Raw genomic sequence first — 23,722 nt, 5'->3', positions numbered from 1 at the left:
TGCAAAGCCATTGAGTTGTCGCCACTTCCTCTTCACTTTAAAAATACAGAAAATGAAAGAAAACGCAATTTTACGAAAGAAAGAAGACAATTTCAAGGGTGGGCTACACCTATATAGACGACTTTCCTAGGCAACAAAGATCCCGTATTTGTGACGTACCAAGTCACCGGTCTAGTTGTCGATCGGCAAGTTTGTCCCTATTAATAACAGGTTATCGTAAGATTTGTGATACGAACTTACCTACACAACATACAAACGAATGAAATGAAGTGAAAAAAACAAACCAAAAAACCAATGAATCTAATTTACCATGAGGAGGTCTGTGTGGAAGCCGACTAGATGAACATGAGCTGTCTTTTTTTTTATTTGATTTTTCCTCTACTTCAGTTGTATGACCGTTGATTAAAAGCGTTTTTGTTTTTGGACAACGTACCCTTATTGATATATCACCAAAGTCAAAGAACGCCACTCGACGCATGTAAAGGACACTAGCACAGAAGCACACCTTATCCTACTTATTCGACTGAAGAAATAGTAGGTTGATATAACCTTTTGCCTAAATTCAGCACGAAAAATCACTGGCATTTTACGTTGCATTCTTGGCCTTATCACCTCACGCAATATTGTTGTCCAACATAGCCATACGGGTAAACCTAACCGATTCCAAACAGTCGAACTCGAGCTAGTTCGTAGCTGTTATTATATTCCTCACATACGTAGCATATTGTACGTTGACACATTTCTGTAAAATTCTTCGCTTCTAGTATTTCAGCAGGCTTCTTTAGATCGTTTCAGGTGGCCTGGCTAAGAGCGCGGATAAATCTGTCCTTCGCTGGTGTACAGGATCAGCGAACGTTGGTCACCGGCGGCAGTTAAACATTACTTACGTATACAAAACATCGTATGCCTGTATTGTTGTACAGTGGATCTTGTCTAAACGTGGAACTAGCGGCGGAGAAGTTTTTCCTGCTTCATAAACGACGGCTTTACTGCAGTACCATGGACCGAGCCCCGGACGCGTAACAACGGACGCGAATAGCATTGAAAAGCATCTGGCGCAAGTGGCCGTGACTCATCAGCAACGACGATGCGTTGATCTGAACTCGGGCTAACTAGCGGCTGAGCTCACCCTATCACTTTCGGATCAGCTGAACAATGTATCGCGAACGAACACTTAACCGGACGTGACAAATCACCAACGCTGAATCAACTTGGCAGATGTTAGCAACGAAAGGCTCTAGCGAACGGGAAGACTATCTTAGGTGATTCAAGCGACATATTTGGATTTAACTGATGATGCAGTAAATGCCGTTAAGGAAACAAACTAAGTGAGTCATTCCTACCATTGGCATTTCATTTCAATGGAATTAAGTCAACTTCAGCATCTATTTATGCTCTAATTATAAGCTCATCGCTGAATTTTAGACCTCTACACGCTGTGATCGACTAGGATCTTGATATCACAACGAGAACAAAGTTACCAGGTGTTCAGAAATTTCTTCGTTTTTATTCTATCGTAAACAGGTATCCTGTGAAAGTCTCTATTTTTGCAGTTGCTACAATCGTAAATTCTATGTCTTTGATCCTATTTTATAAATTTTGTAGCGTAACGTCCTTCTTCGCATCAAACTAATTCTAGAACTGCAACTAATGTACAAATAGCTCAAGCATATAAAGACTGCCCTGGATATCAACGAGATCCATCATGTATTGCAGCGTAACCGTCAGCACGGCCGAACAAAGTTTACAGACCGCATATCTCACCTGGCATTATCAAACCTATATTTCTGTGTATGTTCCGCCAAGGCGCTTTGGGGATAAGCAGCACATTGTAAAAAAGAGAACAGGATGTAGGAACAAAACTAGTTATATTGACATAGCAGGATATCGAAAAAGCAGAAAGCTGCTTATAAGCACGCCAAGGCAAATCAGTGTGTGTCATTATCAGTTCGTTATTCCTAAAAAGGCCATACGTCTTTGAATTTGTGTACGACAACTTATATGACACTTACGACAACTTATATTACACTTACTTTTCAGCATTTATTTGGCGGGCCCACTATTCAAGATACGATACGTAGTTTTACGTAAAAGGATACAACGTTCTTAAATAATTATAAAAGTAGCGTGATATATTTGCTTCATTCAGGTTACATATTGCTATGTAGTCTTTAGCCTTTAGCTGTTAAGTGCGACCTATAATTAGCACTATAATAAAGTTGAGGTGTTTTGGATAGGGCAGTATTGTAACGGCTGCGTACTTAACTAGCGTGTTCTCGCCTTTTGTCTAATAACGTTTTCCATAGTCAGCTTGCAATTTTTAGAATAGGCCTTAATACGGCCATTTTAGCATTGCTAAAAGATCTGAAAAGGTGGGGGGATTCATGTGAACGACTCACAATAACCGGCGACGAAAAGGTATTAACTTTTTCTGCTGGAGAATCAAGGTGTATTCCCCAAATGTGTGTGCTTTTTCCCGCTACAGGCTTACTGTTGTCATCATTTTCACTTTTCATAAAACGAAACCCATAGGTCAAATCTGGAAGACCGTGACAGTATTAGAATCTGACTGAATATTGAAAAAATTTTTTTTTTTTAATTAAAAAACAAAGGACAATTTTGAAAACCTTAGCTGCTGGAGCAGAAAAACCTTGAAAGGTTAACCATAAGGGTCTTTGGTCTGTCTTTTTTTTGTTTGGTAGGCGATTGTAACTTTCCGGCTTTTTTCTCTTTACCTTTCCAATGAGTTTGGCCAGTTCATTCCCATTGGTTCTGAAGGATTCGCGCTAATTACATAATATTGTATAAAACAGGGCCTTATTTCATCAACTTGAATTAATTAGTAACTTTACAGTTTTAACGAAGTAACGCATTCGCACTAAAAGATATTACCTGAAAAATGAAGGTTTTATATGTAGCTCTGTAATGACAATATTTAAACTATGGTATAGCATATGATTGTTGTATAGGCTTCGGCTTCATGTTTTCGATGAGTAGCTGACAAAGGAAAATCAATGGTTATTGGAGTTGATGATGACGCCAGTTTACCACTAACTTGACTTTTTTTTTTTTTTTTTAATATATTTGTGGTATCCACTGATATTTGACATATTACATAATATTATTATGATCAGCAGAGCAATTTCGAAACTTTATATTCGAAAAAATTCAACACCGTGTTGTAGGTGATAGTGTACTTTATTCATTTAAAATACTAAAGAAATCTGCATTGAATACACGTTTCTGTCTTCATACGCTTCATCTTGCGAAGGCCGTCTTGACTACGAGGAAAACTACGTTAGTTAGCATCTCGTTCCGCAGAGGTGTCCAAGGTTACTTCGCTAACCTTAACGATTATCGCATTTTTAATATATCTCAAATACATGGTTACTGAAAGTATATCGCTGAAGTGAAATTTCCCCAACTGAAGGAATTCGCCAAAGATAAGCCTATTCGCCTTGATCCGATTCTGACGTTAGAACGAGAGCTAAGCGATGTCTTCTTTTAGGCAACAGAGTGTCAGTGAATAGGAAAATAAGGCCAAAAGGATTTTGCTCATTGACGCATAGCAATCTAACCTAACCTTTCGGCGGGAGGACCTTAATTATGAAGATTCAAATGAAAAATCCCGCCGTATTGCTAAGAGTCCTATCTAGCATTTCATTCAATAAATGTATGCAGAAAGCTACCCTTTTGTACAAACGCGTAAAATAGACGGATGTAGATAGATAATGGTACGCTGAGTATGAACATTGAACATAATTGGTAAGCATCTGTATTGCCACTGGAGAACCACATAATAGCTGCAACCAAACTTCGATGTCTTGAGTATAACTTTAATTATATAACAGCGTTCAGTATAATAATATTTGCTTGGTCAATTCATATGTGGCGACGCTTTTTATAGCCCATTTTGATGAGTACGTTTGACGCGTTCGCGGCTTGTCACGGACAGAAGATCTTTGGGCGCTGTCTCGTCGTAGAGCGCCAAAGACGAACAGGTAAATCTGCTTCTTAACATTAACTAGTCACCGTTGATGAGAGAAAAACTTTATAAAAAAGGTATAATATATGAATGATAAAGCCATAGTCATTTTACTTTTGGCTGATTAGTCACGGTGTTGTTAGCTTGTGTCGTATCGCTACTTCCTGACGGAAATTACGTCAGAATGTGTGAACAAAAACCGAGGCCGGCTCTTGCTGCTATGAATTATTTACTCGGGTAAAAGATGTCCCTTGACGGAAATATCTTGTTGACTAGTTGGCAATGATAGCAAAATGAAAGTTCGAGTTGAAGTTGTTAGGATGGTGGCGTGCTAGGGCTAGCGAGGGTTCAAACTTAAAGCTAGCTCTATTAGGTCAGTGTCATGGATACCTAGTTAGCATCTAATAAGTGTCAACTGGCGCACGCTTGTGGTGGATGTCACGGTAAACGGATGTAATGGCGACTCATTTGCCCGATGCTGAAAAGGAAATTTTGGAACTCTCTTTTGAATGTATGAGCTTCGGCTACTGTTGCCATGTGCCTATTATTAAGTCAGAAACGATACTGTAATCATCATCTGTTACTATGAGGTGTCCAGCCACAGTTCTATAGGTACATATGCCTGTCGGTTTCCACCAGCATTATTGTCTACGCTTGCGTACGGATCTCCGATTTAAAGAAGTAAATTTTCAGACTGTCTTGCTCAATATTTCCCATTGGAGTGTACTTGCAAAGCAGCTCTGAAAAATGACCGCGTACAACCAGCATGGGTGCTAGTGCTGGGTTCGAACGAATAAAGCCTTCTTTCGATGAACCGCTTTACCCACTAGGCCAAATAAGTGAGTAATACTAAACAAAAGAGGGCGCCTCCTTCGCTTTACGTGGAACCTAAATAGAACGTCTCGCATCCAATCTATCTACAAATGTCGTCCAGTCACCGAAATGTGGATATGCTATGGCTGATAAATTTTGAGTTGTTTCAGTGGGTCGATAGTATATAATGCAGGTAGTTTTCTGCGAGGAACAATTCTAGAAACAGCTGTCTTGTATTGCATCTTGTCAACCAGCGACAGAAGTTTACCGAACACTGAACATAACGACAGATTTCTAACCGGTTCGACGTTCATTTAGACGACGTCCTGCCGCGGAATTGACTGGCCTCTTTGGCACAACGCTGACTCGCCATGTACCATATGTAACGTGTTCGATACTTATTACATGTATAAATAAGCCAGTAGGTACCTGCTGTGAAATCAATCGCTATGTGTTAATGTCTCGTAGCGTCCCACTCGCGCGTTGGCTTCTACTTTGACGTTGCTAAGCGGTTTCTTGTTTTGTAATTTGTGAGACAGCCCTATAGAAAAAAAAAAAAAAAGGTATATAATTTACGAGAGAAAGTCAGGAGATGATCAAGTCATTTTCAATCCCTGATGCCAGCAACACGGCCAACATGCGCCATGTAACATAAACGTCAACTGCAAGAGCTTACGCATCGATCCCTGTGCATCCCAAACAGGCTCAACTTACTAATTTCATAGTGCGACTTACACACTGTAAGTTGAATACCCATTTGCGAGCATTTCGATTCAAATGCAATATCACCTTCGACATGACCCTACTTGTCAATATTCCGTTAATAACTTATGATATATAAACCACCTGGTAGTTTTTTCCCCAAGTTACTGGAGCGAAGCATTTTATTTACGTTGTCTTCAATTTAGAAATTAACGACGGAAGAAACAACTCGGAAGGATGATTTAGAATCGAGTCCTGGTACTTACCGTCTGAACATTACGTTTGTGCAATAACAACACTCTGTACGTGGCGAGAGCTGGTATGAAACACATTCACCTCAATAGCTACTACCTTTTCAAATGTCTCTACCTTGTAGAAGCTAAGTGGCTAATGACAGATTTTGAGTTCGTTTGTGATACTTTTTCTGGACAGAACCTGTTTCTTTTTTTAACAATATGGGGTGTTTTTTTAGCCTTTGCTTCCTGTTCGTTGAATCGCTCCCTGTCTGAATCGTGGAGTTTTACAACGGAAGTGCTATAGCACGGGTATACGGCGTAAGTGAGTCTACTTCGGTTTTTCGTCAACATCCGCGAACGACAGGTTTACATCAGTCCTGATGTACAGATAATGCTGGATTTATTTGTTGTTTTTTTCATGAAGCTTGCCAGTACAAAGGCTTAAGCCAGCAATAAGCATACGCTCATGGTTACACCCAGTTAATCAGCCAGGTGATGTTATCCAGAGACAACACGTATTGCTCTACCCAAAATAGATTTACCCTATAGTATACTCGTACATTTTGATGGCTAGAAGCTGCGACCTTGCCGTGAAGCAATACAAAGCGTTTGGATTAGCTGATCATTGATTGCGCCTTTAGCAAATACTGGTGTATTTGGTGTCTCTTGTGTAGAAAGATTAACTTGATTCTTATATATGTATAAGAATAATACATTTAAAGGTTTCGGATACACTTTTGGGTACACGAACCGGGCCGAGTGAGGAGCCCAGCCCCCAATGGTTGAACTTCACTGGCCACCACTAATTCTAAACCTTCCATTTATACTTCGAACAGCTTAAATTCTATGATAGACTGAACAGGGGGATTTGTCCTGCTACAGCACCTCCAGTGTTCTACTGAGCAGTACCATGCAAATACTTCCAAGAAAATTCAGCAAGCATTCTTCATTTGTCTCCCAACGAAATGGAGCATTGCGCTGCACGCTAAGCTATAGACAGTTGTATTCTTTACACAGAACGCAAGCGCCTGGCGAAGCTTTTCCACTCGCTGTCCTGTGAAGTAGTGATTGAGGTATCCTGCTTACCAGATTACTTAGTTGACACCGCGATGACGAGTATGACACTTCAGACTGCTGCTCGTAGCGCTAGTCCAACACTAGAGTTTCAAATAAGCACTAAACTAGTCTTATTAATGCGCATATAATTTTTGCGACGATACAGATACGTTTATTTCGGTTTCTCTTCTTTGAGTATAAGACAATAAGAATCCAGTTTATTCAATTCAAAATAATAGTAATTCCAAAAGTAATATTAAAATGTAATTGCAACTGGATTACATGCAATTTACATATCTCACTTTCTACATAATGTAACGTAATGTGTCTCTTCAGGTTGCGAGATATCATGGATAATAATTCGTTGTTTCATCGAAGTGTCTTTAGTATCCTCATAGTGTGCGCAATATACAGCCTCCTCCCCAAAACAATTTATTTCGCTCGAAACGAAAGTAAATAGAAATGAAAAACCGGGCAAAAAAAACGGATATGTTACTGTTTATTTTTCTGCTGTGGTAATGAATACTAGTGACAGCTGAGGCACATAGTGGGCTTCGAAAAGATTCTCTCCTGGATCACAAATCATTCTTGCCATTAAAAGACACACTACGCAAACAATGTAAGTTAAGCTTAGTAGTACACTAAATTACCTGGAAAGGAGTTCGCCACATGGCAGTAGTTGATCAGGGTACGTACTCCTTCGATGTAGCTTAGATATGAAATAGCTAGATACGGAAACGCAGGAAACCGATACCAACTTCAGAGCAGGCGGCTACTGCTTCGCACAGACACATATACAATCCAATAACGAATCATAACCTTTTTCGAAGCAGTTCCAAGTTCTGATCCTTAAAACTTCAGAAAGAGGATACTTACGAAGCAGAACTCACTACTGTAGTTCTAACGGAGACGTTAACCGCGAAGAAAATAACTAGCCACATTTGATTGTCCGGATTGACGATGTTCCCATGGCTCACCTAACGAAAAACTCATCTTCGAAGAGTTTTTCGTTAGGAAGCCGCGTTTATAATTTTTTGGGGCTGTTATTTTCAATCTACCTGCCTTATTAGTCACCTTTGGATAGTACGTATGTCTAGCGAGCGACTTGATGTATCAATGTACATCCAACACAGTCGGACAACGGTAGCTATGCGATCCCTTACTGGATAAAGGTTCAACCATAAGTATGACAAGCTAAGGCTTTAAAAGTTGCTATAGTTTAGTTGAGGACAATGTGACCACTCACAACACTATCATCACAAACGACTGTTCCAAGTTAAGCCTGTAAGCAGGAAGTGTTCCATAACGAATAGATTTTCATTCACTTATAGTAATACTTGAATAAGTTTATTTATAGTTTGCCTGGCATTTGTCCTTACTAATGAAATTATGATACAAACACTTCCGTCATCGAGTAAAATTATAATCAGTTTCAAAGGATATCCTTTTAATAGGTATACCGATCGACGCGTTGTTGATGTAATGCTCACTTAATGCACAGACCGTTTAACAAAATGCCGAGACAGTGTACTGTGATGATGAATATATAGAGATGATATGTACAACGAATATAAGGACTACCCTGTTTCGTAACCGTAAGGTGTTTTCTATTGTTTTTTTTTTTTTTTTTCATAGAACGCATCCCAAAGACAATCCACAAAACGCTATCTGTAGCATGCGCAGAACCCCAGTTGCACACGCAGCGCGAATCGCTTTGCGGCCACACCCCGCTCAGGCACGATACCATATGCAGAATCGGTATTTACGGTACAGTCGTAACTGGGTGCCAGTCATAGCTGCCGCACCGGAGACGGTATTGACAGCATCATCTAAGAGTGTCATAATCGCGTCACTATGCTTCTGATGGCAGAACAAGTCAAATAAACTGTCGGATGGGTCCTGTGCACGGCGTGTACTATATCTGTCGAAGCATCCCCTAATAGAGGTAAACGTAGTAAATGTGTGACACGAACTTTTAACAGTTAAGTTATAGAAGATCGATCTATCGCTGTTCTTCATCCCCCGCCTTTAGTGGCGCGCTTTTCCAGGATGTGGGGGGAGGCAGCAACGTCGTGGCACCCATCATTTTGCTGGTTTATTAGTTTTTCGCACTGCTCTGTGTGGCCTACATGTACATAAAACGAATACTCAATCATCACGTATCACACACAGATACGTGTATGTATAGGAAGGGCTATTTTCACGAAAAAAAAACAACGTTATTTTCACACGTGACAATACATTTTAGTGACAATTTTTGCTCGTCGCTCGGTTGGGCTTTCGCCTGCCTGTCAGACTGGGTCGACTGACTGATGCAGCTGGTAATGGCGGCCCACACCTGCAGGCCGGCTGCTCAACAGGCAAAAGCATGGATAAACGATCGAATCTGTCAGATATTACATCTTTGTCTTTACTTATAAATAATAGTCATTTGAAAGAGAACAGTTTTTGCTTTAAAGGAAACCATTGTTCTAAAGGGTAGAAATACGAACTTTTTCTATTATTAGTAGCAAACCAATAGGGAACGACTAACTGTTATGTAAGAATGTACAATTAAAAGCACGAATATAATGTATAAAAAGTTCTATATTGACCCTATTAACAAACAATTCTATTAAAAGATTTGTGATTTGTTAATTCTCTCTAGTTTTATAGCATTTTTCGTTGTGGTGGGAGTAAGGGTCTGGTAAAAAAAAATGTTATTTTTTTTACCAGACCCTACATCCCCTGCAGCAGACGTAAGTATATATATGTAGAAGCAAGGCTAGTACCTGTTCTCAATTTGTGTCTGTACCAGTCGTTACTTATTAGCTCGCCATATGGATGTACTGATGAAGCTAAGGGGTCCCAAGCGCGCATCCATAGTTCGGTATAGGAAAGATCAAAACTTTTACCATAGATTCACCAACACACGACCGCTAACCTTGAGTTGGCGGCTGCTGCTGCTGCTGCTGAAATCGATGGGAGATGTCAACTAACACAGAATTGAACAGATCATTTCACGATGCATTGTTTTCTTTCTTCAATATATCGTTAATGGCTCGACCTCGTCGAGCCTCTTATAGATACGTGAAAAAAAAACCTAATTTCGATCTCACGACCTGTCACTGCTCTATTTGATTTTATTGTTTGCAAGAAAAATACTAACAGTTATAGCTGGATTGCCTCGTTTCCAGTTTGAATGAATTTGACCATAGGGTGGCTGCTTGTGACGCTTCTTCCACAACAATCGCCTGTAATATTCCTATCTATTATACATATTTCTCATATATAATATAATGCGGGTCTCCAAGTGAGATGCTATCTAGACGACTACCGTTATGAGAGACTGACGAACAGAAGCAAAGCATTAGGAACAAGGTTAATGGCTTTTTTGTGTCGTGTCTATGACAAGCATGTCGCGATACAGGAAGTGAGCGTATCGTTCGTGGAGGTCGATTCTGTCCTCTCATGCCAGATGAAGATTTTACTTGTTCTGCTTACGCAATGATCAGATCAGCTCTTCTCTTATCTACTAGCGTGAAATAACTGCGGAAGCTGTCTCAAAAACGAGCTGCGAAGATGAAACTAACGGCTGGATTCTTCTGTCCTTAATAGTAATAGTAATCGTAGCACTGGCTGGTTACTGCAACAGCGATAGCAAGAAAGGTATCAGTATCCATTTTGAAAAACGATCGTATAATACGGCTGGTGTGGCTGTAAACATCGTTAAGATATATACAGTTTGGGTAGATGTCTGAGAGCAGATAATAACAACTGAATACGTGTGTGTCGCTCACGATGTACGATTGTCTTTTATTGTATTTATTGATGCCTTGGTATCACCTGCTGGATGAGTACTTCGTTGGCTGAAACGATGCATGAAGTAACGGAAACAACAAGACGTATCATAATTTCCCCAAATATACATGCAGTTATCGTTCAAGAATAGCCCGCCCGTACGTACGTACGTACGTACCATTGTGGCGATCTTGATTATCGTAAATTAATCTTGACCAGTCCTCACTAAAGTATACAGCTCATTAAATAATGTAATCAGATGCAGTTTACAGCGCCACTGATTGTAGCATATGAGATGCATTTAGGTGCCGATACGATCAGTTTACTATGCATTGTAACGCTCCCATGTCACTTGGGCTGCGCGCCGCGCACCAACACACAATAGTCTTCGTCGACGGAAACGATCGAGTACTTTTAATTATTATTTTTGTTTCTTTTTCTTCACCGCTTCTTCGTCATCGCTTAAGTTTAATTCGGCACACCTCGCAACGTCGTCTATAGCCTTGTGGCTGATCAAAACAAATCCGTATGACCTATGCCATCGTCAAGCTGTCGATATATGGTGACGTTATGGATCTTTTTTCGTACACACTCATCTATCTAAACCGTGTATCTATAAAATCGATCCTAGAAATTGTATCAAAACAACGAGGTAAGCTCCGAACATAACACACGGACCATTGCAAAAGCCCTTGAAACACTAACCTTACAAAGAAGGTCATTAGAAAGGGAGCGTTCAGGTCATAGAAAACGTAGGTAAAAAGACTTTGGGTATACAAGTATATTCTTTCACATAAGGTAAAAATAGATCGAGTTTTCGTTTCGTATTATTCCTTGAACCTGACCATATGAGCTTAAATCATGGTTCTTGTTTGAGCTATACGATGGGGAACACATTTTCAGATCTGTTTGCCTGGAAGGATCTTTTCTCTAAAATAATTCTGGTTTGCGACCCAAATAATCTTTAAAATTGTACACAGACAATTGAATCTATCCTATCAATTAGTCATCTTAATGTAGAATATTAGTTAAACTATTCAGATTGAAGGCTTTAACTTAATGGGCTACCGCAGAGATTGCCTAAACGCAGTGTAATTATTTAAACGTAACCCGCACAAAGTCTACAAAATCCGTCTTACAATGCACAACAAGCTTCACTTAGTACATTCGGTGCCCGCCTTACCCTAACAATATGTGAAGGCAATCGCTCTCAAGCTTAAAAAGTCGCTTGTCCTTGGCGGACGGCAGTCAACAATCGCTTCTGCCTTATCGCTGCCGCTCATCTCTGGAGTCATAAGACTGTACCAACTAATTAAAAACTAACCTTTCGTAGCGACGTATAACGACGTTGGGTAACACCCAAACTATCTATCGTATGGCATCAACGGCAATGCCTAAAGCTTTGTTAAACATTGAAATAACTTAAAACTAAACTTGACATAGCTTAACTTGTGACGAAGATTTGAGCTTCATACCAAAATACAATAAGTACATCTTACGTGTGAGCATTGGGGGTCAAGGGTATGCATAAATCTATTTATACCTGGAAGCAAATAGATAAGAACTTTGACCTTGGTGCAAATACGTCCACATGCTCTCGGTCAACGAGTGCAATATCCACTGAGCTAACACTGCGGACAGATTCTGGATCAGACTGACAGATTACGATCGTAATAACAATACGTCTCCGTTCTAGCTAAGCGAGAATCCTCGATCGGCAGCAATGTCCAATTTACGTTTACGTGAGTAGACAATGAAGAGTCCACCAATTGCTGCGAAAGTAATGAGACAGATCCAGGCGAGAAAGTAGGATAACCCAAACGACCACTGGGCCTGAAATGGGTGGCGTTGATGAAAGTGGTTCTGCTCGTAATTGGTATTGTTTGATTCAATTTCGATCATTACCAGCATAACTCCAGCTGCAAAAAAAAAAAAATAAAATAGGCACGATATAAGGTTTTGTTTCATAGGACTCTCCTCTACGGCGACGGCCTCAACGAGACCGAAACTTAGGTCTATTACAATGGTGTGATTTGCTGCACTAAATTGCCTGTCTGTCCTATTTAAGTCGTTGGACGTATCTCTCTGACTAAGCGGAAACATTGATTTACTTTTAACCTACAGAGATGAAACACTGGCTAGAATTTGTATTTGTACTTTGAATTACCGTGCCACTATCAACAAGCTTGGATTATAACCACAGTAAAGAAAACTACACAAGACTATATAATGGCTATTTTCAGCAGTGCGTCATGATTGTTGCGTATTATCATACACCCTTCTAGGAAAAGACCAAGAAGCGTACTATCGTGAGCAATTAGATTTGCTTCGTCCTTGCTTTGTGCGTCACAAATGGGTGAAGACCAACAAGACACATTCGAAACAACAATCCAGACGTTAACGTTCATCTTCTCCTATTGAGCCACAAAAAAAAAACTTATTGGCCTCTCTACCTGTGACGTTGCCATCTTATTCTTTGTTTGCAAGAACTAAGAGATAAGATCGTATTTATATCGTGACAACGTCTCAGTTAAAAATAGATGCTTTACTGACCCGATGCCCCCTTTCGCGTTCGGTTCGAAAAAAAATATAATTTTTCTTTTATTTAGCAGATTTATAAAAATTAACGTGAAAAAACATCTGGTGGCGTCTGGTATATTTAGCAACGAATAAACGGTGTGTGCTTCTGACCCGCATTACCCGGTATGAATGTATTGAACACTGAATTTCATTCTTAAAAAAATTATTAGAAAATTTACGGAACAGTTTGAAACAAGGATATTAACTTGACCTTTTAGTCTATTTTACATCAGTGGGGGGTTTTGTTTGTGCTTAAGAGTTAAGGAACACGATACCGAAAAAAATAAAAAATATAATTTTTTTCGTGTATCGTGTGGTCAGAAAAAGGATAGAGTCGGTCTTAGATCGCTCTCAATAGGAAAGGTCTAGGGAATGCCCCTAATGATATACCGTAAAAAAAAATTATAAATGTTGTTTAGAATCTAGGGAAGTGGGGGCACGGACAGTGACGGGATAAAGCAAAGGCCTTTGATTAAGGCTAAACGTGGACCACTAGATAGCCCCTCCGGTATATCAAGCAGTTAAAATTTTTCGCCAGAATTTGTTACTATCAGTATTGGCAGTTCTGCCACAGAAACTTTCAATAGATTTCCTCAAAATCTGGGTTAATGGATGCGGCCAAACAATTCAGTCGTATATTATCCTGCAACATTTTATCAAGTATTTCATTGAGTAGTCACTATTTAGGGTCTAACAAATTGAATACCTTCTGGGTTTGATAGAGAAACAACTAGTATAGCGACATACCTAGTCTACTAAATTAGAATGACTTGCCAGCAATGAAATAGACGCCTCCAGCGAGTCTCTTGAACATGTACCGCTGCTGCGTAAAGGTGTACATCGAAAACGCGATAGCCATTATAATCACGAAGATACTGACACAGGTAAACGCAATCTGTGATCGGGTGTACTCTGAAAATGACAGCAGAGTTGATACAGAGTTGATATCCCATACACTAACATGTGCCGGCCATTTTCAAAACACACTTCGTCTGTTTACGTCCACTAAGCAATATCCATAAACAGAAACGAGGATTGTTTATAGCCGATTAGATGTCAAACTAGCAAAGAACAGTCCATTGAAATCGCTCTTTTTAAGCAAAGTCGTTATCGCAGCCATTTTGTAATATGCTATCCTTTTTCCTGGGATTTCAAGGAGTATCATTCAACAAACAACAAAAAAAAAACGACACATCGCGCCCTAGTTTTAGGACGTTAACGGTCAACATATACACATCTGTGAAAAGACTGTTTAATCCTAAGTACTTGTCCGCCATGTGAGTCCTTACCAAGTATCGTCCGGTCCAACATCGCGTCTGTGCTATATTCGGCCTTGTTCGGATTTACGTAGAAATAACGGCACTCCTCTAAAAAGGACAACTTTTTTAATTAACTATTTATGCAGCTATTGTATTAGTACAGTGGCTTCGTACTTAATGACTTATTGTGCGGCTTACCGGTACCAAAACGATCGTGTCCTTTTTGAATGAATTTGATGTGTTACGTGAAATCGTACTAAACTATGGAGCTATAGAACAACATGGGTCAGTGAACAAGTACTGCGTAAAGCTACGGATAACCGTATTATACAGTACAAGACTGATAGTGGTAGGTTTATATTTTCGATAAAGCTAACATTGCTGTTGAAGCGGAATTAGCAATCCTAATAGATACTCATACGGGGGGAGAAGATGCACGCAAAATTAAGTATTATGTTAGGGTTACGGCATTGTTCCGCTCATTGTTAATTGTTGTACACAGTGAGTGTCCTTAGAATACGTATATAAGCTCTCTGCTGATATTACTGGCCTTTTGGCATAGTTCACCTATATGCCTATACGTTCCTTCATTTGTCAATGGCTTTTCAGGTCATCTTGAGAATGTGAGACGCGACCTCCGTACGGTACACGAAGAACATGGTCCGATATCGCTCTCAGGTTTAGGTTTTTGCTTCCAAATAAAAACGAAAATATCATCATTGTAACTGGCAACTGTGTCGCATTGAGTATGATGCCACGCACGTGGCTGCTCGGGACATAAAACCCGGAGGTCTGACATATACATTTTATATACAAACTGTAATTTCATTGCAGATAAAAGTAGTATCTGTGGTTCATTCTGACAAGACCGAACGACTCACAGTATCTAGAACTCAAATCTATTACGAATATGCGCGTCAACATTTGCTTTAGTGCTATTCTCGTTCGGTTCGTAACACAAGACTCGATATCGCCAAGGACTTGACATCAAAGAAAGCCCGGAACATCCTTCCGCGTACCGGGCTCTCCTTGATCAGCGTTCAAGTTCTTCGGTAAAAAGGTTTTTCGACCATTGTCAACATCCTTGAGACTGAACAAAAGCTAGGAAACCTTTCCTTTTTTCGGAGAAGCTCGCCCCATGCCACACTCAATGGCTCACATACAGCCGCGTTATGAATAGTTACGCCAGCCACCGAATGCCTCTCTGTCCAGGCCGCTTTATCGGCCGGCGGGTATCGTGGGGCACTCAGAAACACGCCCCTTGACACGCGCTATCCTCATCAATAGAGTATTGGATTTATAAATTTTAGGACACCTAGCTTCCAAGTGTCGTCGACGATCATGGCTGTAATATGCTTTTGTTGCTTTCTCATACAAGCTAAGTACCACTATGACCGTCAATGATAATTTTTTTTGGCGCTCTCGAGATATAGACATAATTATATATCTAGCATAGATCGAAAAACACACGAGTCCTAAGAACGATGAAACTGGCGCTAGTTTTTTCCGGTGCAGTACGAAAAATTGCGTTTTATGGTTATTCGAAAGAGTCTCTTGCTGAGTTGACCTATCTAACATCTAAAATAGTATTCGCTAGCAGTAACGTGTTACAAAACGCTGGTACAGACGCTTAAATCAGATGAAACTTTCAGTTTTATCTGATTTAAGCGTCAATGTACACATTCTCTCAGGTTACTACACCTTCTTGGTAAAACCTAGTTCGTTTTAAGTGATTTACTACGCCTAGGTTAGACCAAACGAATGAAGTTTTTTGGTACATTTTGGTAAATGCAAAAGTACATGCATTCAATAGAACCGGCCTGATATTATGCGGTCTCATATATTAATTCGAAGGGCAGAAATCTTTATGATATTTGCATTGTGAGCTTATATGGTTGTACTTGTTTTGTTACAGGGACACCACAATACCCTTTGGAATGGAGGGGGCAACTAGTGTAAGTAATAACCTGACTTAAATCAAATAAACTATTTTCTGCGATTGTTTGTCATGAACAGCTATTCTATTTGTTTACTCTATCTTCCAGGAGTTTAGTGCTATCCCACAATACGGTTATCAGGCTGAAGTTCAGTTGGGCCTGCGTCAATTTCTAGGAAGCCTTTGTGGTCGTACAAACGTATACTTGTACATTTTATAAAGAAAGCTTCTTTTATCATCGTTAAGGAAACGAGCCTTAATAAGAAACGTTCGTTGTGTCGGCATCATTCGCTGGGATATATGGCGCTAAGGTAATTGCTCTCGGCTTCAGCCCAATGCCGACAAAGTACAGCTAGGTCTTTCTTATTCATATTGTCACGGAGATGGCCTACCTTGAGCCCCCTCCGAAGAGGGTCGACCGCCGAGCCAAGAGTGTCGTACAACTGAACGGCACATGCGAAAGAGTCCCATATGTCCATGTAAATATGTAACTCTCGTATGGTTCATGTGTATTCCTGATGGTCCGCCGTCGATTATTACCCAATACGAAGTGCCTGCAATGATCATAGGACCGACATGTGTATTTAAGCGCCAAACATACCTAAAAGCGATTATACAAAAAATAATCGCATGAGATAAAGCTCTGCATGCTCTAATAACAGCACTGAGAAAAAAAAACACAGAACCAAAGCTATATTTTTTTAAATAATTTTTTTTTGTCATTGTTCCAGCGCGTGTCTCGCCAAAATATCCGTGTTACTTCGATCGCGCTTCATAAAGGCCAGAACGTCATTAGGAGACAAACATCCTTTTCCTAGCGGCAATCGTTTAATACCTAAAAGGACACTGTGGCGAGATCCAAATTATGGTTCCTATTAGTAGTACCATTATTGAAACCTGCTGCGTTATAGCATGTTGAACTACGTCTGAATTACGCTTAAACGTCCAAAAGATTTTTCAGTTTGCAAGAAATTTTTGTATCTTGTGGTCCTTAAGTAATCCGTATATGCAATTCGATAAGTGAAGATTAAATCCTAGCAAGATTAAAACATGGTCATAACTATGTTTGTACAGACGCCACTGGACGTTCGAGTTAGCAAACATTCTCAAATAGGTCTCAAGTATTAGGGTGTAAAGCTAACAATAGCCAAAATTATCCAGAAATGTTATAGAATCTATTCGCTACTTCGAAGCTGGCTTCTTTCTGTTACCAAACAGACTTAGGGGACCGTCTACCATTCTAACTGTTGCGTTACCAGCCACAGTGACGCTTTCTAGAGACCCAGTTCTCTAACCACAGGCAATAAGTCGACTGTAATAATGAGAACAAAAACAGTTCTCCAAGCACCCAAGTAGATTATCAAACACGGACTTACGAGAGTATGAGAAGAAATATAGTTTCGATGAAGATTTTATAGGGAGAGCCGGAACAACAAAAGTAGAAAGAATTGTAAAAAAAAAAAGGTAGCATAACAGGTCAGCAGAGAATAAACGTTTTGTTAAATCGGAATCACTAAGGGTTTTGTTTGATTCGAGGTAACATGCAATGCAGATAGTGGTTGTGTCGAATCGAGTACTGAAACTAAGCCTGTCTCAGGCGTTTCTGAGTGGATGCAAACGGTAGATGATGTAAAATGGGTCATAGAGATAATCTGCAAGAAAATATATGTGGGATGAATATTTCTTTTGCACAACCCGTTACTAACGCCTGCGAAACATATGTATGTTATTACCGATGACAATAGTTTAGTTCAACCAGGTCCTTTTGTTTTTTATAGAGACAAAACGTCTTGGCTTATATTTACTGTATCTATCTAAATGACTGGTCATAACGAATCTCAGGAAGCACCCTGATTAGGTCTTTTGGAGTTTTTATAATTAATATCATAGGTATGAATAGCATGCGGTTAGAGAGCAGAATCACTGCTACGTCGTTCCTAAATCTTCCGGCCAGAAGGTAGCCGTTAGCAGCTGCGTATGCGCCTGGTATTGATTAACATCGATCTGGTTAGAAGCGTTATTTTTGTATGTCTGTCTGTTTTTTTGGGGGTAACAGCTCTCAACAATATTTTTGGGTTAAGGCGGAAAACATTCAACATTAGTTCGGGTTGTGTCTGTCTAACATGATAGATTCACACTCGTAGAGCGTTGTATGTATATGGGTACAGGTTGCGGTAACTCCTAATAGCCGAAAAGACATCGCTAAATTTCATACCAATTTGAGTAATAATGACAGACTTTTTGGCAACTGCAAATTGTATCATATTTGCGTCACTTTTTTTAATAACAGAAACGCACTATATATACAGCCATTCACTCGGCCTTGTGCGTGTTTCCTAATAGCCTTTAGCTCCGTAAAGATTTAGTGGGGTAACTGTAGACCGTAGTAACGCCATTCACTATAATTAATATGAAATTGCGAGAAGCTTTTTTCTATTTAACTGATTGTTATCAGACGCTTTTGGGCTATTTGTTTTTCGCGGGAACAAATCATTGGAACCAGCTCGTTTTTGGTGCGGCATCAAGTGGATCTTGTTGGACATTATCAGGCTTGTTTCGATAGAATTACGATACGACATAACATTTTTATGATCGTTTTTACCGACCGAAATTTGAATTTGCGCGGCTGTTTACTACATGTTGTTTCGTAATTAGTACACAACGCACTAAAAGACATGCGCATTAAGCACCCGGAGCACGCTGCCTAATTCGTTTTGAAAAAACTGTTCGTCTTGTGCTTAATTGGGTCAGATGCGCTAAATATAGCCTCTGTTTTTCAGTAGTTTCTTGCTTTATACACACGGGATATGTTACAATGTACGTCGCTTAATATTCTCTTAAGATTACATCATAACTACGTTAGTTATATCGAGCCTTTAATGCGAATAGGTCTAATACCGGGTGAAAGTCGTGGGCAAATCTTTTCGCTGACGGTCTCGATGCCGGAAGAGTTACTTCAAACACCCGCACATCTCATGCTGCATTTACCGATTGAAATAGTTAGTTTGATTTAAACAAGCTAATGTCTCAATCGGTTGAAACAGAATTAGCTTGGAAAAACACTAGAACTCATATGTTTATTATATTGATGCAGATATAACAGTGGCAAAAAATCATCTCGATCGTGCCCGCTTAAAATAGATTTCACCATTATAAAGCTATGATGAATGGCACAGTGCCTAATTAAATAAAAATTTAAATAAATTAAAACCTACTAATGATACGACACTGGTGCGACCTGGTATTTTGTCAGTTGACAAGGCCTCTTTTTCCAATCTATCAGAAACGGTCCCTTGTACTGGTTTGACTGCAGATTTATTCAAAGACCTGAATAATCTGAGGCTCTGAATGATTCCCATACAATAATTTCCCTACGAGCTAGCTCGGATTTTCTTTTTTTCGTATTTAAAAATCTTTTTTTACATGGGACCGAATTAGCATTTAGCCGCTGCGCCAACTGTACATTTGCCTTTAAACTGCGATGATGAAACTTTCCGCGTCCACCAGTATCTAATGTTACTCATAGGATTTTCGATAATGCGTGTAACACTCCATGAGGCGGAGACGCGTAACTGGTACGTTTTCTACAATCGTTGAGTCAATTATTTACACTCGATCTTCATGTCATTGCTAGTGCGCGCAGATCGGTCATCGAAAACTCACAACCCTGTACTGCGAAAAGGATCCCCTGAAGTCTATGAGTGTCGTACTGCTCAGGTTCCCTGTTTCGGACAGACGTAACAGGATAGATCGACCTAATTCTGTCGACGACGTGCGAGGCATACGATTGTCTGCTTCAATCGCTGCCGTGAGACTGTGAAGAACTTACGTTGTTCGGTACTACATTCATTACTCGAAACTGCTTTTTGGAGTAGTTTTCGTATACTAGAGCTTCTATCACGATGAAGATCGAGCCTAGAATGGGGAGGGCCTTCAACTTGAGGAGAAGGACAGCTATATCAAAGATTTCATATTGAACTTTTTAAGTCGATCATTGTAACCAGCATTTCGAATAGCTACATATATAGCCTAATATTCTTTAAACAAATGATACCATGCAAACTCAAAACTGAGAAGGCTGTTAGTGCTGTGGGCTATAGACTATATACAAACGGTCAACCGACTACTAATTAAGTATTGTGAAGAAGGCCTCATTCGTGTCCTTGAAGGCACACAATGCACGCCGTTTTTAGTAAGAAATTAGAAGGCCTCTCTGTTTTACCTGCCACGGCTGTCCGTTTTCACCCTTCAATAAGAAACATGTTAGGTGGAGATAAGCGTAGTCTTCAATGTCTAGCACCCAATGACCTGAAAGTGAGACCTGCAAGCGATTGCATGTCCTTTACACAGGCAATAAGCAAGCGATAAGGACTGTAAAGCGAAGTTAGAGAGCAACTTTAAACAGCTAAACCTCACGGTTTCTCCTCGTTCGCTTTTGGCAGTGTTTATCGATCTGCATTTGTTTGCAAATTTGTATTTGAAGGCTATTACTTTAGTTCCCATCTGTAGCAGGAAATATGCATCATTAGAGTAAGTAACAGACTTCACTGTACATCGCATTTATATCACGGCTACCCTAATGCTTCGCGTACCACTGTTGTTACAGAGCTACGAGACTGGTGTATGTCCAAATTGCAATAGCCAGAACTATGTTCACCCAAAAGGTTCCGTTGAGTAATATCAGGACACCGTGTACTATACCTATAACATAATATGATCGGCTTTCTATTTCAACAATTTGCGTGCCTCCTGTCACTTGACAGGAAAGAAAAAAGCACTCTCCAACATCCCTTTCAAACTAGCCAGAAATTCTAAGTTCAATAAACTTCATTATATTTGCCACTCATTGCCAACCTGAATATAGTTGTGTAATACATTTAAAATTGTTCCTTCGCATGGTGGCAATATACTTCTAGCAGAAGTAATCATGTTCAGCCTTGTGGAGAATAAAGTAGCTGGAGCAAATTGTTTATCAATATAGTGGTTTGCAATAAGATTTTCTTTTCATCCCTGATCAACTCTCCCGGGTCAACGTAGTAAGCCTTTCGAGTAGTAAAGCCTTCCAGGTGGTACCCTCGATAATGATGTTCCATATAAGGAATATGCGTAACGATATTAATACCGGTGGAACTATTATATACGTGAACTACGAAAATGACTCACAAAAAGTCTTTATATCATCCCCAAAAGAACGCTGTCTATTAGTGACACGTTGAAATGCACTGAGTTCTACAGCCCACCCATCTTGATCATTTGAATACGTATTGTTCTTTAGTTCGGCAAGCATAAAGTACGTCTAATTCTATCATCGCGAGACAGAAGCCTGTAACGAGTGATATGACGAAGAATAATCTACAATACACATGACGACCGCGTAGTATTTTGAAATGTTCAGGCAATGTGACATTGCCAGACGCTGCTACACAAGTCTCTGCTACATTGTCTTCGGGTTGTCAATAAGTTTGAATAGCAACAAATAAATAAATTTAGCTCCAGTTGTTTTCGCAGCAAACTCTGTAGGTGTCCATAAACAATGTCCCAGTGTTTTTTTCTATCTATCGGACCGTCACAAGCAAATTTGGTGGACTCTGAAATTTACTAACTTTTAAATTTCGCGCCGCTAGCAGACGCTGCTTCTCGTCAAACATTCAATTCCCCTAAGAACTTGTGAATGGAAACTGACCGAGTTAACGACGGGAAAAATAAACTCAGAAAAAAGAACATTTTTTAATCTCGAAGATAAACGCTCGGAGGTCAGGTTTTTGATTCTTCGAAGGCAAAGCGCTACAGAAACTCATCAAGGATTGGTGAAGGTATTCGGCAAGGAAGCGATAATCGCAAACACAGTAATGTAAATGGCGCAAAAGTTTAAAGAACAGAGACTGAAGCGCTCAAAGCCGACGGGACAAAGGCCAGATGTTATGACTCGAAAATCGGACGCACTATCGCAAGCCTCTTCACGAAAGCAATGCTTCGAATCCAAAGGCTCTGTTGGCTGAAACTGACAAATCACAGATGACATGATACAAAATTATAAACCAAATATTGAAAATGCGGAATCTAAGTAAAAAGGGGGTTTATTGTGGATTAACTCCCGGTTAATTGGAAATGCATGTATGTTCCATATAAAGTTTTCGGAACTTTGATTATCAAAAAAGCAGCTTGGAGTAGACGGGGCACGGTTCAATTAGTACCGCCAGCCGAAGAAAGACCAGGCAGCAGAATAGCGCCTGTCTGAAAGAGTTCGGTGGCAGTGGTGAGTAGGTTCGGGCGCAAGATGACGATGGTAGTTGCAATGGATGTTAAGGGTATATGCTACTATTGGATACGCGTTGAAAATAAAACCCTCTATCTCGAGTTTCTCAAGGACTTATGGATCGTTGGCACGACAATGGAAGGCATCCTGTCTGGTTAGTTGATGACAACGTCAGACCTCATCACAATGATTTGGTTACTTTCAGGATACAGAGAAGGAATATCTAACATGTAATTCAAGCCGCTTACTTTTCCGATCTACGTTTATCTGATGGCGGGTCTTTCCATGCCCTAAAAAGGGCAGCAGTGGGTAAGTATATGCTACTGCCATTTTATCTCGAGAGGCCACAGGTAGAGGAAATACACATGGCAGTACGAATTGTAGATATACGGCTGTCTAAAAGCTAGCAGAGCGCTGAGACAAGCAGGTAAAAATGACAAAGAGTCTCCCTAATACATAATCAGCATCATCATTCTAGCCCGACTATTTGAAAAGTTGTTCTACTGTCTTCTGTCATGTTGCATTTTGCCGTACCCGAATGATCCAGACACCGAAGGTGTTCTTGTCCACTTTTTTATAATGTCCTTTGAATTGTTTTTAACTATAACCAAATTGCATCATACGCTATGCAATGCTTTGGTAATTTTAAGACTACAACAAGTCCCATTCAGTAGCTCACAGTGTGCGGTATCTGTTATAGCCACCATCTGCAAGCACCTATCCCCACATAACGTGGCTGTCTGCCATAAATATTACTATGCAACCTAAAGATTTCCTCGTATCCATAATTTCATACTGAACTGCAGAGCAAGCCTCTACACACTAATCAATTAGACCGGCGTAGTCCTGAAAGCGCCTGCTGTATCTACCGAGGACCGACCGCTGCCAGGTACGACAACATTCAGACAGGGCACCCAATCGAAAAAGTTTTAACAAAGGGAGAATCTAGTTGCAGTAGCGATGAAAGGACGGGACAGAGATCGATATGCCACAAGTTGAGCCTGCTAGATCTTGCCGCGGCCGGGATAAACTGGTTCAAACTGTTTTCGTGTATATGATTTTGTAGTTATGTTTCGTTTACGCGAGCCAAAATACAGGGTAAGTCTATTTTTTCTTAAT

The 23,722-nt window shown here is 40.0% G+C and overlaps 1 protein-coding gene and 2 long non-coding RNA genes across 15 annotated transcripts in view; 2 read left to right on the top strand and 1 right to left on the bottom strand.

The window, feature by feature from the left end:
• Nucleotides 1-17,851, top strand: LOC147758542 (uncharacterized). Of its 7 annotated transcripts, XR_015318543.1 has the most exons (5): nucleotides 1-1,328; nucleotides 8,428-8,737; nucleotides 16,327-16,366; nucleotides 16,457-16,658; nucleotides 17,079-17,851. It is a non-coding gene; the product is annotated as an uncharacterized LOC147758542 (long non-coding RNA). The 7 variants fall into 7 exon arrangements; XR_015318542.1 differs by having other exon boundaries at nucleotides 16,327-16,658; XR_015318539.1 differs by lacking the exons at nucleotides 1-1,328; nucleotides 8,428-8,737; nucleotides 16,457-16,658 and adding an exon at nucleotides 4,228-4,496.
• LOC111250623 (uncharacterized) overlaps nucleotides 9,879-23,722 on the bottom strand; it is a 26,880-nt gene continuing 13,036 nt past the window's right edge. For 3 of the 6 annotated variants that reach the window (XM_022806062.2, XM_022806072.2, XM_022806052.2), the window contains exons 3-6: nucleotides 16,740-16,901; nucleotides 14,442-14,519; nucleotides 13,927-14,064; nucleotides 9,879-12,491 (exon numbers count right to left, since the gene is read on the bottom strand). In XM_022806062.2, the coding sequence (XP_022661797.1) occupies nucleotides 12,265-12,491; nucleotides 13,927-14,064; nucleotides 14,442-14,519; nucleotides 16,740-16,901 (605 nt within the window). In that variant the 3' untranslated portion in view covers nucleotides 9,879-12,264. The remainder of the gene's footprint in view (nucleotides 12,492-13,926; nucleotides 14,065-14,441; nucleotides 14,520-16,739; nucleotides 16,902-23,722) is intronic. The other 3 variants (XR_002673437.2, XR_002673438.2, XM_022806100.2) reach the window with 3 other exon arrangements.
• LOC147758541 (uncharacterized) overlaps nucleotides 22,927-23,722 on the top strand; it is an 81,345-nt gene continuing 80,549 nt past the window's right edge. For both annotated transcript variants that reach the window (XR_015318551.1, XR_015318550.1), the window contains exons 1-2: nucleotides 22,927-23,030; nucleotides 23,410-23,701. This is a non-coding gene — a long non-coding RNA (uncharacterized LOC147758541). The remainder of the gene's footprint in view (nucleotides 23,031-23,409; nucleotides 23,702-23,722) is intronic.

This window comes from Varroa destructor, unplaced genomic scaffold, assembly GCF_002443255.2.
Source record: "Varroa destructor unplaced genomic scaffold, Vdes_3.0 BEIS01000001.1, whole genome shotgun sequence".
Lineage (NCBI taxonomy): Eukaryota > Metazoa > Arthropoda > Arachnida > Mesostigmata > Varroidae > Varroa > Varroa destructor.
This window is presented reverse-complemented; position numbering and strand designations above follow the sequence as displayed.